The sequence below is a fragment of the Barbus barbus genome, assembly GCF_936440315.1.
Source record: "Barbus barbus genome assembly, chromosome: 6".
Lineage (NCBI taxonomy): Eukaryota > Metazoa > Chordata > Actinopteri > Cypriniformes > Cyprinidae > Barbus > Barbus barbus.
In genome coordinates this window covers 15042141-15060165 of record NC_136734.1, presented here as the reverse complement: position 1 = coordinate 15060165, position 18025 = coordinate 15042141, and the positions used below count along the sequence as shown (strand labels likewise).

Sequence of the window (18025 nt, the reverse complement as noted above, 5' to 3'; positions counted from 1 at the left end):
ACAGCAATCCCAAAAACAATCTAAGTGTTTGTCCACATTTTGTTTTATATGGCGAACTAGGAGTGTCTTAAAAAATAAAAATAAAATAATAATAATTATATATTTGTTTTAAGATTCTATGATGAAAAAATGTCAAAAGAATCAGTTATGATCAAGTGAATGCATCCTTGATAAATATAAGTATTTATATATATATATATATATATATATATATATATATATATATATATATATATATATATATATATATATATATATATATATATATATAAAAAATACTGCTCAACTTGCAAGAATTTTTTTTTTTTATTGACAAACATTAAAAAACTGTTCATGTTTAACAGTGCAGTTAAATGTATCAAAATAAACCACTTTTCAATTGGACAAATAAATAGATTAAAATAATTGATTAATTATATAACAATTAATTTATTAATTCATCTTTGAAATCATATTACATTGACACTCCTAGGCATTAAAATACACACTCACATTTTTTATTTAGTAAGCCAAAGGAAACATGTACTGAAGACATTCCTAGATGTGCGTCAAAAAAAGTCATGTGACTTTTTGAAGAAAAAAAAAAAGACAAGCTACTCTCATCTCCGTGAACAGTCTTGGCATGCTATGTTGTGCCTCAAGCAGTCCTTCATGTTCGACTAGTGAAATGTGTTTACCTGAAGGGTCTGGGACAGCTTGACGAAATCTCTCTGGACCTGCTCGCTGACATCCAGCTCTGTCTGAAGTCTCTGTGCCTTGTCTTTCTCTTCAAACACCTGAGTCTCCAAAGTGCTCTACAAAACACACACACAATTTTTTTTTAAATTAGGGTTTCAGTTTACTTTATAATACACGCTTACATTAATTAAAACAAGCATGTGATCTTTTGTTTGTTGTAAATCAAATACTGCTGTTTGTATGGACTTTTTTTCTGAGAACTGCTTATCTTATCAAATGATCTATCACATGCACAGGAAGCACTGAGTAGACTATGAACTTCGCAAAGACTTTTTATGAGAAACATAACTCAAAGATCAGCAAGCAGACGTCTAGTGTGAAAGCAGAGTGCAGTGATCACATGGGGGTTCAGACCTTGCTGCCGAGGGCAGCTTTTAAGTGTTCCTCCAGACTGTTCTTCAGGCCTTGGACGCTCTCCAGCATCTGGCTCTTCTCTGCCAAGCTGCTCTCCAGCTGTTGTAAAAATCAACAGATTAGTCAACAAGTACAGACAACAACAAAACATTGATGATAATGACTAAAAATACTGTAGGAAAAATACTCCTATTATTACTACTACTAGTAGTACAATTTACCATACAATACCATGCAAAGTAAACATTATTTAATACATTGAGAAAAATGCACATCTCAAAATCTATTATTCAAAAACAAAAAAACTTGAAAAATGTTCAGCCAAAAGGTAATACAACTCAGCAGTCTGCCTTCAACTTCTGCCCTACCTGTTCCTTCTCACTCTTCACTCTTTCCAGTTCCATTTTCAAGCTGGAAAAAGATGCTGTATGTTGGAAGACAAAAAACAAAAGGCAAGGTCACATGCTGTTGCTGTGTTTTGCATTAGTCCATGCATGGCTAGTTCTCGAAGACAAGAGCACGAGAACAAGGCAAGCCTTCTCTTCTGTAACTAGAGGAATCATTCGCTCAAACATCCGTGTGTTAGTGCTGCTGACTGAGCCAGAAGGAAAATTGAAAAACTGTGACTTGACAATGAATTCAACATGACTTGAAAATTACAAGTAAATAGTTGTGGATGTGTTTTATGAAGGTTCTCCTCAAGCTTGGACTACTCTATCTGCACTGTGCCACCTAAAGAACCCTTACAAGCAGTATTAAGGTTGCCTCTGAGCAGTGCAGGGGACTAACTAACTGAAAGATATGTAGCTGATATTTCATTATTCAGTAGCATAAACATATGATGTACTGTTTCAAAACAGTGGCATTTTTAATTACTTTAACAAGTAACAAATCCCTACAGTGTAGCTTAAAAAATTAAAACTGCAGGTAATAATTAGTTAAATACTATTCATCATGTCTTTGACTTAATGTAAAAATGAGTGCAAATTATTATTAATGTTAAGTATTATTACTTAAATATAGTTTTTGTGCAAGGCACTGCTAAAAAAAAAGGAAGTTATGAAACTGAAAACAAATTAAAAAAACAAATTAATAAAAATAAATGTCCCACCATAGCAATAATACAATAATAAAATAAATTAATACTTTTATAAAGGATGCATTCAACTGATCAAAAGTGACAGTTAAAGATATTTCTAATGTTAATGTTCAAATTGTACTGTGTGTGACCCTGGACCACACAACCAGTCATAAGGGTAAACTTTTCAAAATTGAGATTTATACATCATCTGAAAGCTGGACAAATAATCTTTCCATTGATGTATGATGTTTGTTAGGATAGGACAATATTTGGCCGAGATACAACTATTTGAAATCTGAGGGTGTAAAAAAAAAATCTAAATATTGAGAAAAATCGCCTTTAAAGTTGTCCAAATGAAGTTCTTAGCAATACATATTACTAATCAAAAAGTTTTGATATATTTATGGTAAGAAATTTACAAAATATCTTCATAGAACATGATCTTTACTTAATATCCTAATGATTTTTGGCAAAAGAAAAATCAATAATTTTGACACACAATGTATTTTTGGTTATTGCTATAAATATACTCCAGCGACTTAAGATTGGTTTTGTGGTCCAGGGTCACATATTTTATTTTACTGTATTTTTGATCAAATAAATGGAGCCTTGGTGAGCATAAGAGACTTTTTTTCAAAAGCAAAAACAAATCTTAAAACTTTCCTTTTTTTTTTTTTTACTTTCACTTTCAATGTAATTACCTACAAAAGACTAATTTGGCTTTAAATTCTAAGCTTGACAACAGTTACAAAGTACTTTCCACAGCACTTACAAGTATTCAGACAACATTTCAAATGCACACAGAAAAGTGTGGGGTGACATTTCTATTAGGTCATGCACATTTGTAGGAGCATGACCACATCCCAAGTTGAATTTCTCCGAGCTGAACCCAACATCATGTGAAGATATATTAGTATTAGTGTAGCACACAGCTAAATGAAGTAGGACGCAGTGATGTGGATGTGATAGAGCAGGTTCTGTACACACAGTGCTAATGGGTTTAGGGTGTGTTTGGATGGCATCGGTGGTGCCACTATAGACAGACACGACCTAGACACACAAACAGTCAGACAGGGATTCATACCTTCCAGGATGTCTGAACACAAGTCACCAATGCAGGGAGAAGTGGAGGAGAAAAAGACAGTATTGAAATGCAAGAAGATAAATGTGTGCACTCCTCTGATTGAAGGAGTTTCACAAGCCCTTCAATGAGTTTAATCAGTTTTGGATTTGGTTACATTTTTCCAAACCACTAAAGATTCATATTTCAAAACCTCAGTGTAAGCAAGAGTGAACATTCAGTGCCGCTGAGAGCAGCTTTTGATCATTCAAGGTAAGGGTGGGCGGTATCAACAATATTATATCACGGAGACATTTCATAATGTACTTATTTTAGCATGACATTCAACTGGAAAAGGTTTCTTTATTATAACATATCCACAAATTTTTAATCATCTAGAAAATTAAATGCTTTACAAATGAGCGGACAAAATGAATCATGATTCATTTTTCTTCCTTTTTTTTATGGGAACTTGATAAAGCCCTACTTCAAAAACATTAACATCATACAATTTTATTCTATAAATATATTGAACTGAAAATGCAGTGATCTTTTCTGTTCTTCAAATCTTTATCTGGAGGGCTAATGCCCTGCAGAGTTTAGCTCCAACACTAATTAAACACACCCGAGCTCATCAAGGTCTTCAGGATCCCTAGAAAATCACAGGAAAGTGAGTTTGATCAGGGTTGGAGTTAAACTCAGGGCAATGGCCCTCCATGACCAGATTTGAGGAACCCTGGTACTGTATAAACCATCATGGCATCCAAATGTTAGCTTTCTTTGATTATCAAATTCAACTGACTTCTGCAATCCACTCACCGATCTCTTCTTTACAGCCTTCTATCTCCAGCTGTAGAGTGTCCTCCAGGTTCTCTTTGAGACACTGCTCTGCCTGAATCTGCTCCTTCAAGAACAGAATTTCAGCCTTCAGCTTCTCCTCCAAATGCTCTGCCGCTGTGCACGCAGAAACAATGTCCTCTCTGTACTGCAACACCAGCTTCTGAAGTTCCTAGGTGGCAAAATGATATTAAGAAACAAATAGTTCAGACTGTATAATCTGATTGGATGAGCTCAGTATCCAATATATACACATCTGTGACATATTGGTATGTCAACATGTCAGCGTTTACGTTTATCTATCAGACGATTCTATCCAAAGTGACATTATTATTTCTCTCATTTTTTCCCTTAATTTTTGAAGATTTTATTAATAAATAAACTTTTTTCCTCTCCATACTTTAAGATTATCATCAATTTTACCATTTACTCTTCTATTTCTAACATTTTATCAGTTTTCCTTTTTATTAAATAATTTTCTTAGATTCAAATAATATTCCTGATCAATTTCAACGATTATACTGAACATTGCCTCTTGGTATAATTTTTATTGTCCAAGAAAACATTTGCTCATCCAGCTGACAAACAAATAAAATAAAACGGCTGCACACTTGATGCATTTCAGCCAATGGTGCCTTCCTCAAAGTGCATCAAGATATAATACGATTTCATTTCACTTTGTGACAGTCCTTAACCTCATCTGCAGAAGTACTGTAATATTTGACATTTTCTTACTATGCTGCCAAAGATGGGGGACCAATCAAACAGGGTGTGTTCAAATGTTAAAGCGCAGTGGAACTGAATGGAAGGTGCATTTATACAGTAGGTGCTGTAGTACCTGTACAGTGGTGGGCATGTGAAAGTCCTCTTGCTGCTGCAGCGTCATGTGAAGTCTGTGTTTACCCTGAAGACTCTCATTATCTCTCTGCAGTCTGTTCAGCTCTTCAGTCACCTGCTCTCTGGACTGTAGCAGCACAGCCTGAACACAAACACGCACACCTTAGCCTAAACCCACTGGAAGCCACAAATGGTTTTCTAAAGCATATATCCAAGTAAAGTGGAAAATGTTTTAAGGAAATCAGCCAATAAAAATATTAGTGACACTGAGAGATTCACCGTGCATTCCTCAGGTAATAACTAACTGACAGAAACCTTTCAAGGGTGATTTATTTAGGGGATCATGTCACAACAGCATCAAGTGTATCACCTTAATAGCGCAACTTCAGATTTGAAACAGATGTGGCTCAAGAAAGTGCAGAAAGCATAAATACCGATTGCCAAAAGATGCTTTTATGCATTAGTATAAATCACATAGTCATGAAGGAGAAATTCAAAATAGGACAATATCTAAACCAAGACATTCTTCATTAAAAATCTTTCAATGAAAAACAAAACATGTTTTCACTGAAAGTCATCAGGCAAAGCAAGTGAATGTCATTGTGTAGAAGTGTGTGTATTTGGTCATACCATCTGTTCCTGGGTGTTCCTCTTGGCCTGGCTGAAGGCCTGTTGGACAGCGCTTATGAGAGATTCAGACTCCTGAACTTTCTGCTTCAACTCGGAGATCTGCGCACCAGACAAATGAAAATCACTCAAGTCATTTGACTTGGAAGAACAGTAACATTCAGAGCAGTCCATACATTCTTCACATTTGTGAAAAATACTGTGAAGACACTGAGTCTATATTCTAATCCCTGGTGAACTGCCTAACCACACATCATTTTTAGTCAACAAATACTTGCTCCTCTAAACAGCTGCCTTGTAAGGTACACTACTGTTCAAAAGTTTGGGGTCGTTAAGATCTTTTTTATGTTTACGCTCACCAAGGCTGCATCTATTTGATCAAAAACACAGTGTGTGGTGTAGATGAGTGATTATTAAAACAAAAATCTGTAACACTTCAGTATAGGGACCAATTCTCACTATTAACTAGTTAACTGGTATAAAGCACATTTTCTGCATCCATAATCCTACCCAATACCTAAACTTAACAACTACCATACTAACTATTAATAAACAGCAAATTAGGAATTTGAGGCAAAAGTCATGGAGTGATGAGCAAACCATAGATGTTACCATTTCGACCAATCCAGATACGTTGACGCGCCATCCATCTCGTGTTCACCATAATAATCATTGAATATTCAAAGATATACAGTACAAGCATATAACTTGCTGTTGTAGATGCACACAGTCAATGCGCTAAAAGATTCGCAGACCGTTCCGAAAATGGCGGATGGCTTACGTATCGCGGCCCATAGAAACAGTCGATAATAAGGCATCTAGGTATAGGTATCTATCTATGGAGCATACTAAACTTCAGCCGCGAAACTGGCAAACTAGCACATTATTAGGAAAGGTGGTTTGCAAAGATTCTTAAAAACCCGTATACTCACTTATTCTGTAGATAAAGCTGGATCACGAATGATTTGCATGAACATACACGCATTAGGGTTGTGACGGTGAGAAAATTTTCCAACCGGTTAATCGACGTGTGACAACACCGGTAATACCGGTATCACCGTGGTGGTGGTGGGTCGTTTGAGTTTTCCATCTTTCCCTCACTTTCCTTCGATTTTAAATATAGCCTGTAGGCGCCTTGCACATGTTACTTTCACTTTTAATTTGCAGCAATTCGGCGTCAAGCAGTTGTTTGTTTTTAGTTCGTTTGAGTTTTCCCTCTTTTCCTCACAAAAAAAAAAACTTATTTGAGCTTTTCCTCACTTTCCTTTGCTTAAATAGCTTATAAAAGCTCCGTGCACGTTTTACTTACACTTTTAAATTAGCGGCAATTTGGCATCAAACAAAATACAACGTAGAACTTTTATTAATAAAACCAATAAAAATACGCCATGCTATATGCCTAATATAAAATAACATAACTTACACAAATTTTAAATAGGTACACAAAACTAAAAATCTGTGAAGAATGAGGAACAAATAATTATGAAACGTAGAACATTTATTAGCAAAATGAATAAGAAAGTTTGGAGGCACGGACGGCATAGGCCTACACCTTGATGTAAAATAATGGGGGGGGGGGGGGGGGGGGGGTGCGCAGTTTAAATAAAATAAAAATTTAAATGAGAAACAAATGTTTTTTGGGTTTTTTAAAACTTCCATTATCCTAACACGCATTTATGTAAATCAGGGTTCGGTGCATTCCCTTCAAAGCGAAAGTAACGTTAATCCTCTGCATCTTCAGGGGCTCAGATGTCGGGAGTAAATGACGACTGCTATATTCATTATTACATCCAACAACTAATCACTTCAATCTCTTAATTGGAGACATCATGTCTTCCCCTGCACCGGAGTCGACACAATGGCGGACAGCTCTCACCTCAATCAGGGCGGGTCTAAGGTAAGACGGCCTTGTCAATTAACTATCGTGGGAGGGGCCTGTACAGAACTTAAGTGCGCTGTCGCTCTGGTGAACGTTAACAGGTTAAAATAAAGTGTGACCCAAAAATCTAAGTTTTGTGGCTTATGAGATTCCATTTTGTTTAGTATGCTGCCTTAGGGGTTAATACATAACTGTTATCTTGCTGATGTGAGGAAATATTATAAAGATGTAACATGACTGCAGTTTCCTCACTGTATATGATGCTCCAATTAGCATGTGAACCCATCCAGTTTTAACCTGTCAACAGATTTGTTTTTCACAAAATCCATGAGCTTTACCTTGGCAGTAGTTTCCTCATTGGCCTGTCTGACAGAGTCCTCTAACTCCTGACTCTCATTCATCGTCCGCTCCAGCTGATCGTTCGCCTGCCGCAACATGGCCTGAAGCTTTTTAACCTAAAGGCAAAGGAAGTTCACGGTGTAACAATTACTACTATAGACTGTCCTTTTGAATCATTTCATTATGGGTCTTGTCAATATGGGATATTAGTCGTATAAAAAACAAACCTGATCTCGTGTCTCGGCCTCTTGTCCCTGAATGACCTGCAGCTGTTTTTCATAATTAGAGCACATATCACATCGCCGCCCCAACTTCCTTCCAGCGTTCTTCAACTGGGGTGAAACCACAAAAAAAACAAGAAGTATTATGAAAGCATATTTAAGATATATACTACCCTGTTGTCATATGACCTCATTACATTGCATGTTTAAACAAGCAGTGTCCAGTTATCAAACAGTTTTGATCCAGATCATTCACCAAAATGCAAAAGGAAAGTGCATTGCATTGTGGGATACAGTTCCCTGTATTTTCTACAGAAATCCCACCCAGCATCAGACGTCATTTGGACGTCGTTTTTGGGGCTAAATCAAGTCGGCCCGTCATGGCCTTATTTTAGACCAAAAAAAAAAAAAAAATCGACGTTGAAATTTGGTCTTTGTTTGGTCCGTCGGATTTGGTCCAAATTTAGCCCAAAAATCGACGTTGAAAATTGGGTTTTGTTTGGTCTGTCTAATTTAGTCCAAATTTAGCAGAAGCACGTTTATTTCGGACTGTATAGCCCTAAAATAGCCATGCACATGTAGCAAGTGAAGAATGATCTGACATATATCTGAAGCAGTGTTAAATATATTGAAATATATTTTAAAAGTAGCCTACATTAAACAAAGCTTAAAAATTGTTCCTCGGGATACATGTGTAAATTGGCTGTGTACGAATTCATGCATTTTTAATCAATGTTTTTTTTTCAGTGTTATTTCTACACCAAGTTTACCGTTTCTAAAGCTATTATATAATATAATGTATTATATTATATCATATTTGCGTACATTCTGCGTGACTTCTACGTGCTTTAATGTGCGCGCGCTGAGCTGGAGCTGAGGAAGTCTCCATGGAAACGAGGCGGCAGCTCAACTGTCAAACAGCTAAACGCCGTCTCTCACTGTTGTTTTCACTAATTTCAGGTAAATTTAGTCTCTAAAATTACACAAATAGTACATGCCATTGTTCCTGACACTTTCTTTTTAGTGTCTTCGGAAAAAGTCTGTTAGCATCAGGCTAACTATAAGAGCTAACTATAGACGAGCAATTTGTCAACTGATGAATGGAAGTAAGCCAATTAATTTAACCTAAAAGTATGCACTGTACAGTTAATTGGATAAATCACTCACACAGAGTGTGAAAATGGGCTGAAACTTAAAACAGGTTTTGATCTTTAAACACATAGATACCACTTGTTCTGTGATTTCAGAAGTGTCAGAAAAAACGTTCTACAACACAGAAGTTCCTGATTTAAACATTTCTGAAGGGAGCTGCTGACAGAGAAATAGAAAACACAGGTGATCTGAGAAAGATTATTAAATAACTTTATATGCATCTTTCACAATATATTTCGCCTATATCACAATGGATCTGTAATTTTATTTTGCAAGATTTATATATGTGTGTGTATATATATATATATATATATATATATATATATATATATATATATATATATATATATATATATACACGCACACATATATACATATGTGTGTGTGTGTTTGCTTGTTAGTTATTTCAATGTCCAAACATAAGCAACATAAGTAAGAGCATTACTAAATAAGTAAACGTAAAAATGTACATTGTTGTTTATTTTTATATTGTATATTCTGTAAATTATTCTTGTTCTTTTCTTTGGCTCTGTGACAGATTGTTTATGTTCCTAGATTCTTCCACACTGATGGCCGTGCACTAGAGTATCTCCTGTCGAAGAGCATCTCTAGACATTAATGAAGCATATGACTTGTAAGTAATACCTCAAACATACACTGCCTAAAGTTTAAGGGCCAGATTTATCATGTATTTGAAAGAAGTATTTTATGCTCACCACTGCTGCATTTATTTGATTAAAATACAGTAAAACAGTAATATTGTGAAATTACCATTTTTTTATAACTATTTCCTATTTCAGTACGTTTTAAAAAAGTGATCAAAGCTGAATTTCCAGCATCATTACGCCTGTCTTCAGTGTCACATGATCCTTCAGAAATCATGCTTAGCGAAAACAAGAATAAATTACATTTTACGTTATATTCACATAGAAAACCGTTATTTTAAATTGTAATAATATTTCACGACATTACTGTTTTTATTTATGATCAAATAAATGCAGTTTTCTTGGTGAACACGAGACTTATTTCAAAAACATAAACAACTGACCACAAACTTTAATAACACGAGAATCGAATATTAGTCCATTTATTTATTAACATAAATAGTAATTTTTCCCTCTGGTGATTTGTATTGTATACCCAGAATGCAATGCACAAGCTACACACTCTCAAACCGTGTCTACACTGGACGCGACAAAGCAACCATTGAAAATTATTTGAACTTTGTGCAGAGGTGGAAAGAGTACGAAAATATTCTACTCAAGTAAAAGTACCATTACATTAATGAAATTTTACTTAAGTACAAGTAAAAGTACCAGTCTAAAAATATACTCTAGTAAAAAGTAGCTCATTTAAAATGTACTCAGAATAAAAATTACTTAGTTACTTTTTAACAGTGGGAGGGAGGCAAAACTGGGATAGGCCAAGGGTGTCAAACTCAGTTCCTGGAGGGCCACAGCCCCGCACAGTTTAGATATAACTAATTAAGCACATCTGATTCAGCTAATCTAATCATTTAGGCTTATTTGAAAACTACATGGTATATGCGTTGGAGCAGGGTTGGAACTAAACTCGGCAGGGCTGCGGCTTCATCAATCTTCATCAATAAAGAATATATTGCAGGAGATCTCAACATTGTCTCTCAAGGTCCACTTACATGCGGAGTTTTGCTCCAACCTAGTGTAGTGCACATGAACAAACTAAATCCCAAAGTATACTTCGTTTTTGTACGCATACGCTAGCATATGTGTACAGTCGAACGCATAGCCTTTCAAAGTATACTCCATTTGATGTTGTGCGCGAACGCGGGGGTCGACACATGTGCTCTAGAAAGCTTCATCCATGTCTAGTGTCTGCTCAAGTTATGACCGATAACAAATTTTTGAACTCTTTTAAACGCCTATAAGTGTTCGTCTGCTGCCATCTACTGTGTTAGTTTGATGCCCCTTTTTTTAATTTTACAAAAGCGTTTGTTTACCACAAAGTATATTTTGGTCATCCCTTTGAAAGTAACTTTTAAATTATATCCTTTATAGAGTTTTAAAGTGCTGTAAATAATTGTGTGAAATACTTTAAAGTGCTAGAATTTCTCTCTCAAAAGGTTGTACAAACCCTGAAATGCATAATGTAATGAAATTCAACTATTTCTGCCACAAGAACATGGTTATAGTTAGCGTAACTACTTCTGGTTATATGTCAGCACTGTTTTACTTGTTTATAACAGATTTCTGTGCAGAATTCGAATGCTTCTCACTAGAGCTCACAGCAACATTATTCATTCTGCAGCGAATTCAAGAGCTTCTCACTGGATCTCGCAGCACTGTACAGTAACCGTGTCACGAAATCAACACTGCTTCTTTAGTAAACCTGTTCTGAGCTCAGTGAAGTTTGTTTGTGCTGCGTTGATCCGAACTGATAAACGGTCAGCGCTGCACAGCTAAAACGAGTAGCGCGGTTTCACTAGCTTTTGTTTCGCTTGCTGTTTAATGATTCTCATATGCAACAGAAATAGCAGCGCTTATGAGGTGGGGCAATGTGGTGGTCGTGCTAGTGCGATCGCTCACAAAGTTTACACACACTGGCAGAACATTTTTTCACAAAACGGTCTGGAGCCCTGTATAGGAAGTGACAAAAAAAACTGTGCTGAAAATTCTAGAAAATTGTTCTCATGCTGCAAGTCAGTTCCCACTTTTGTGCCCTGAGGTGGAAATGCCCTAACAGTAGGGAACACTCAAGTGTATACTTTACATTTTGGACAACCGTTGCTTTTTATTATTATTTATTTATTTATTATTGTTTTTATTGTTACATTTATATTTTGGTTATTGTTTTCTTTCTCACTTCAGATGCTGGAGAAAAAACAGCCAGGCTGTAGCATTCAAAGTGGAAACTTCTGTCGTGGCTCAATAATCCAGGATTGGGATGGTGGAAGGAGCAGAAGAACTAGAAGATCAGAGATCAGGCAGAGATCTACTGGTGCCACTGAATGAACAGATGTACCTAATGTGTTAGTTAAACCAAAAATTCTCATCACTCACCTTCATGTCGTTCCAAACCTCGAAGACATTTGTTCATCTTTGAAACATAAATGTTGATCTTTTTAGAGAAATTTCTGCCCCTCCATTTCACAGTTTATGTAACTACCACTTTCAAGACTCAGAAAGGTATTAAAGGTATCATTAAATTAAACTGTGACTCCAGTTGTTTAACCCCAATTTTATGAAGTGATGTGAATGTTTTGTGTGCACAAAAAAACATTGCATTTTTATTTACAAAATAACACGTTCACAAGAGCACCATGATGCATCAGTGTGGGGTTGTTGGGGTTTTTTGTGTACACAAGGTATCTGTTAAAAATATCTTCATGTTCTGCACAAAAGGGTCTTATGGGTTTGGAGTGACATGAGGGTAATTAATTAATGACAGATTTTACATTTTTGGGTGAAATATGTTCTAATGTGGTTATAATTAGTCATTGTTCTGTTTTATAAACATTTTAGATATTTTATTAAAGATTTATTGTTTTGAAAAATTATGTTTATATAGAAAATATGGATTCATTTGATGAAAAGTTACAGTAAAGACTTTTAAATTGTTTGAAAAATATATTTGAAATTGTTTCAAATAAATACTGCTCTTTTGAAAGTTCTATCCAAAGAATACTGAAAAATCTCACGGTTTCCACAAAAATATTGTGCAGCACAACTGTGTTCAACATTGATAATAATAAGAAATGTTTCATAAGCAGTAAATCAGTATATTAGAATACATTCTGAAGATCATGTGACACTGAAGACTGGAGTAATGATGCTGAAAATTTTGTTCACAGGAATGCATTACATTTTTACAATGCATTCATATAGAAAACAATTATTTGTAGTTATATTTCACAAAATTGCTGTTTTTATGGTATGTTTGATCAAATTCACTTAAGATGTGATCAGGTATGTGTTTATTTTACGTGAAAGATGTATTTAATGTGTCAATAAATGTTTTGGTACTCTTTTGTGAATTGTCTTGTCATATATAATTATAATAATGAATTCACGGTTGGAATTAGGCATGAAAAGACGTCTTTTCAACTTCAATTTTTCAACCACATTTAGACGTAATTTGGACGTCTTTTTGACGACCCGAAAAAGACGTCTTTTCACCTTTCACTTTTCTACCACATTTTGACGTTGTTTAGACGTCTGGCATTGTCGTCTTTTCAACGTCTTTTCAACGTGTTTTTGCTGGGTGGGATCAGTTTTGCAGTGAGGGATATCACTGTAATTATACTGATTTAAGTTTTACAAAACTTCATTTGAAATGGACATTAGTGGAAACAACGGCAACTTATAGTCTAGTGAGTCAGATGTTGAATCAGTAACCTCTGATTTAGTGCCTTCAGTGACGGATTCGTTACACTGATTCAAACTTCGGAGCTTAAAAGAACTGGCTATGGTTGCACTGTAATAGGGCTGTGCGATTAATCGAAATCGAATCGCGATTTGAGACGTTGCGATGTGGACGCGATATTACTCCGTTCCAGAGCATATGCATGAGTGCCAGCCTTGAGTGACGGTCTTATTAACCAATAGCATGAGCGCACCTCCGTTCTCCCCAATCAGCACTGCTCTAGCCAACTGTGTAAACGCCCACCATCTAAAAAGGGTCAGATCGAAAGTTAGGCAAATTAAAACTAAAGAAAAACGCATGTAACTTCAGCTTCAAAATGACAGACAACGAACAAAAAAGGTCATTTGCGTCACAACGCATATCAAGAGCTCCCTTATCGGTTCTGTTTTCAGTACTGGAGATTTTTAGATGTTTTTATTAGTAGGCTACATGAACTTTATCTTACACATTTTATCTCCCCAACAGATTAATTTGAAATAAGTTTATAATGCATGTTCGCTAATTCAGAAGACCGCACACACAGCCCGTGTCTCTGAATGCTTCTCATACTCGCTCCGCTCTGCGCGTCTCGCGGACGAGCCGTTTACACTTGCTGCACACACGCAGCCTGTCTCGTATTGCTCTTTTATACTTTTATACTCGCGGTCTCGCACCCAGTTCTGCTCCGCAAGTCTCTCACGAGCGCATCTGGCAATATGGACGAGGCCTGACGCACGCGCGTAACCTGTGTCAGCTCGCGCCTGGCTCCGCGTTTAAAACGAATGTAAATTAAGTCTAACTGCTTGCCAATTTCACTTGGACGAAATGAAACATTCAGCACATTTCCCACTTGTTCTTAAAATCCCAAATACTTAAAAATGAATAAATCAGCCCGTGTAGCATACGAATACTTTAATAATTGACTAAAGAAATACAGTTCTTTATTTATAAATAATAAACAAATCTTTCCTGTGAAATTCAGTAATGTTGTAAAAGTAGTAATACCATTATAATCTTCCCTGCAGAAGAAAAAAAAAAAAAAAAAAAAAAAAAAAAACAGTAGATCCCCTCCCAAAACACAATAGAAACATTTGATGCATTCTATTGGTGGGATGTAATTTAGCAGATGGCAACCAATAGAACAACAGTAATTCCGAATGGAATAATGCCCAAAACAAAGGAATTTTGTAATGGTTTTTATGGAAACTAAGAATTTCTATTGTTTTTTTTTTTTTTCAGTAGGGTCATGATACTCATACTGTGCTGCACATTACTGACAATATTGAGCTGAAACTTGACTTTGCAAATTTAAAAATCGCAAATCAAATCGCAATCGCAATATTTGTCAAAAATATCGCAATTAGATATTTTCCCCAAATCGCACAGCCCTACACTGTAAGTTTCTGATTTACTAAAAAGAACCAGCTCGAAATATTTATTTGTTTGGTAACTGATCTACCAATACACTGTTTCTGATTCCCTAAAAAGAAAGGCTCAGAAGAGTCATTTGTTCATGGAATTGGACAATGGTTGTACTGTAGGCTTCCAATGGCTATATAAAAGCTTATGTGGTAGATCATACATTAAAAAAGCCATACTGCACACAGTATAAATAACATGCAGAACTAAAATATTACAAGCAAAATGATATGGCGTTCCAAATATAACTATAACTGATTTTAGATCACAACACACACACTCACTGGCCACTTTCTTAGGCACACCATTTCAACTGCTTGTTAATGCAAATATCTAACCAGCCAATCACATGGCGGCAACTCAGTGCATTTAGGCATGTGGACATGGTCAAGACAATCTGCTGAAGTTCAAACTCAGCATCAGAATGGGGAAGAAAGGAGATTTAAGTGACTTTGAATGTGGCATGATTTTAGTTGCCAGACGGACTGGACTGACTATTTCAGAAACTGCTGATCTGCTGGGATTTTCACACATAAACATCTCCAGCTTTTACAGAGAATGGTCTGAAAAAGAGAAAATATCCCGTGAGCGTCAGCTCTGTGGGTGAAAATGTCTTGTTGATGTCAGAAGTCAGAGGAGAATGGCCAGACTGGTTGAACTGATAGAAAGGCAACAGTAACTCAAATAACCACTCGTTACAACTGAGGTGAGTAGATGAGCATCTCTGAACACATCTCTAAACATGTTGAACCCTGAAGCAGATGGGTTACAGCAGCAAACGAGCAGGAAACTGAAAAGGGTTGCCTAGTCTGACGACTCTCAATTTCTGCTGCAACATTCGGATGGTAGGGTAAGAATTTGGCATAAACAACACGAAAGCATGGGTCCACCCTGCCTTGTATCACAGACTCAGACTGATGGTGGTGTAATGGTGTGAGGGATATTTTCTTGGCACACTGTGGGCCCCATAATACCAATTAAGCATCGTTTAAATGCCACAGTCTGCCTGAGTATTGTTGTTGCAGACCATGTCCATCCCTTTATGACCACAATGTAACCATCTCGTTAAGGCTACTTCCAGCAGGATAACATGCCATGTCACAAAGCATCAAATCATCTCAAGCTGGTTTCTTGAACATGACAATGACTTCACTAAACTCAAATGGCCTCCACAGATCTCAATTTAATAGAGCACCCTTGGTGGAATGGGAGATTCGCGTCAAGGATGTGCAAAAGACAAATCTACAGTAACTGTGTGATGCTGTCATGTCAATCTCTGAGGAATGTTTCCAGCACCTTGTTGAATCTATGCCACGAAGAATTAAGTTAGTTCTTAAGACAAAAGAGGGTCAAACCCTATATTAGCAAGGTGGCCAGTGAGTGTATTTTCACTAACAAGGCTACTGTTTGGCTGGGTTCGACAGTACAGAAAACAAATTAGAGACAGCCGAGTCTTCAAATATGGGTAACACTTGGCAATAAAGGTAACACTTTAGTATAGCGACCAATTCTCACTATTAACTGATATCTCACTATAACCATATTGAAGGGTGTTGATGGCGCAGTGGATAAGACACATGCCTTTGGTGTGAGAGACCCGGGTTCGAATCCACTGTGAGACACCAATGTGTCCCTGAGCAAGACACTTAATCCCTAGTCGCTCCAGAGGCGTGTGACCTCTGACATATATAGCAATTGTAAGTCGCTTTGGATAAAAGCGTCAGCTAAATGAATAATGTAATGTAATGTAACTAGTTGCTTATTAGCACGCCTATTATTAATATATTGGCTGTTTATTAGTGATCATATTCTATATCCCTAATCCTACCCAATATCTAAACTTAACAACTACCTCACTAACTACTATAAATCAGCAAATTAGGAGTTTATTGAGGCAAAAGTCATAGTTAATGGTTTGTTAACAGCAAGAACTGGATCTTAAAATAAAAAAAGCATTTACTATCTGACCTCTTGCTGCAGCAGATTCCACTCGCTCTCGCTGACCAGTCGGTAGCCAGATGGTGGCAGGTAAGCCGTATCAGCAGTATGAGAGATGCTAGAAAGGAGTGATGCAGTTTCCTCCTGCTCTGGGGTCATGGCCTTAATGGCCTTCTCCTGGTCCTTGGTGAGGAGAAAATGTCCTGGCTGGAGGGATGATATGGAGGAGGTGTCCATGCTGTCAAAGCCCCCACAGTCTGCCCCCACTAGAGGACCAAAGTCTGACTCGTCCAGCTGGCTGGCTGACTTGGCCTTGTTGTTGTGTCCGCCGAGCCCGTGAGGCTGTAGGGCCCCTCCTGAAGAACCCAGGCTATCGGTGGACTGCACCCTCCGAAGCCCATCCTTATAAGGGTCAGAGCTGTCTGGGCGGCCCGGGGTGTCTGCATCCAGAGAGTGTAAAGAGCTGTGGATGCTCTGACTGAGGTGGGACTGAGATCAAAATGAGAAAGTGAAAACAAGATGCTTAACATTTAAAGTAACATTACAGTCAACATTGTAGATTTTAAGTTTAACTGCAATTCTATTTACAACCCAAAATGATGAACGGTTATTTTTATAACACTATACAAAATATTTTAGCACAGCATTCAGCTATAACTTCTGTCCAGTCATAAAAATTTATGGTATAACATGGATTGTAGTGAAATTTGTCAAATTATGGAAGAATAAATCAAAGTTGGGCTTTACACTTTATCAAAACAAGATATAGACTGGTGCCTTTAAAATATTACATATATATTTTTTTTTTTTTTCAGCCTGGTTCACATAAGAGCACCTGGAGATTTGTTTTGGTCCTCACACAGCACATATTGTGACCCATTAAATATAACTATAAAAAAAAATAATTAATAATAGTGATAATATTATTGCACTTTATGTATTTAGTTTTAAAGTAATAATAATAAAACAAAATAATAAATTGTGATAATACTATTATTTAAAATAAAAAGGGAGTATTATCACAGTATATGATTTATGCTTTCAGTTAGAATAGAAATCGTATACAGTATTCCAGTTTGTTGATCTAAAACGGTAATTTGGCTTTAATAGCTGTCAACCATGTCGGAACGCAAAAGAAGGGTCTGAACGTATTTACACAGCGC

General features: G+C 36.5%; 1 protein-coding gene across 1 annotated transcript in view; it reads right to left on the bottom strand.

The window, feature by feature from the left end:
• LOC306871730 (rab GTPase-binding effector protein 1-like) overlaps positions 1-18025 on the bottom strand; it is a 29267-nt gene that overhangs the window by 2461 nt on the left and 8781 nt on the right. The window contains exons 9-17 of the mRNA XM_079419850.1: positions 16893-17351; positions 7980-8084; positions 7752-7868; positions 5538-5636; positions 4909-5049; positions 4053-4242; positions 1461-1516; positions 1093-1191; positions 678-794 (exon numbers count right to left, since the gene is read on the bottom strand). Coding sequence (XP_079275976.1) covers positions 678-794; positions 1093-1191; positions 1461-1516; positions 4053-4242; positions 4909-5049; positions 5538-5636; positions 7752-7868; positions 7980-8084; positions 16893-17351 — 1383 coding nt within the window. The remainder of the gene's footprint in view (positions 1-677; positions 795-1092; positions 1192-1460; positions 1517-4052; positions 4243-4908; positions 5050-5537; positions 5637-7751; positions 7869-7979; positions 8085-16892; positions 17352-18025) is intronic.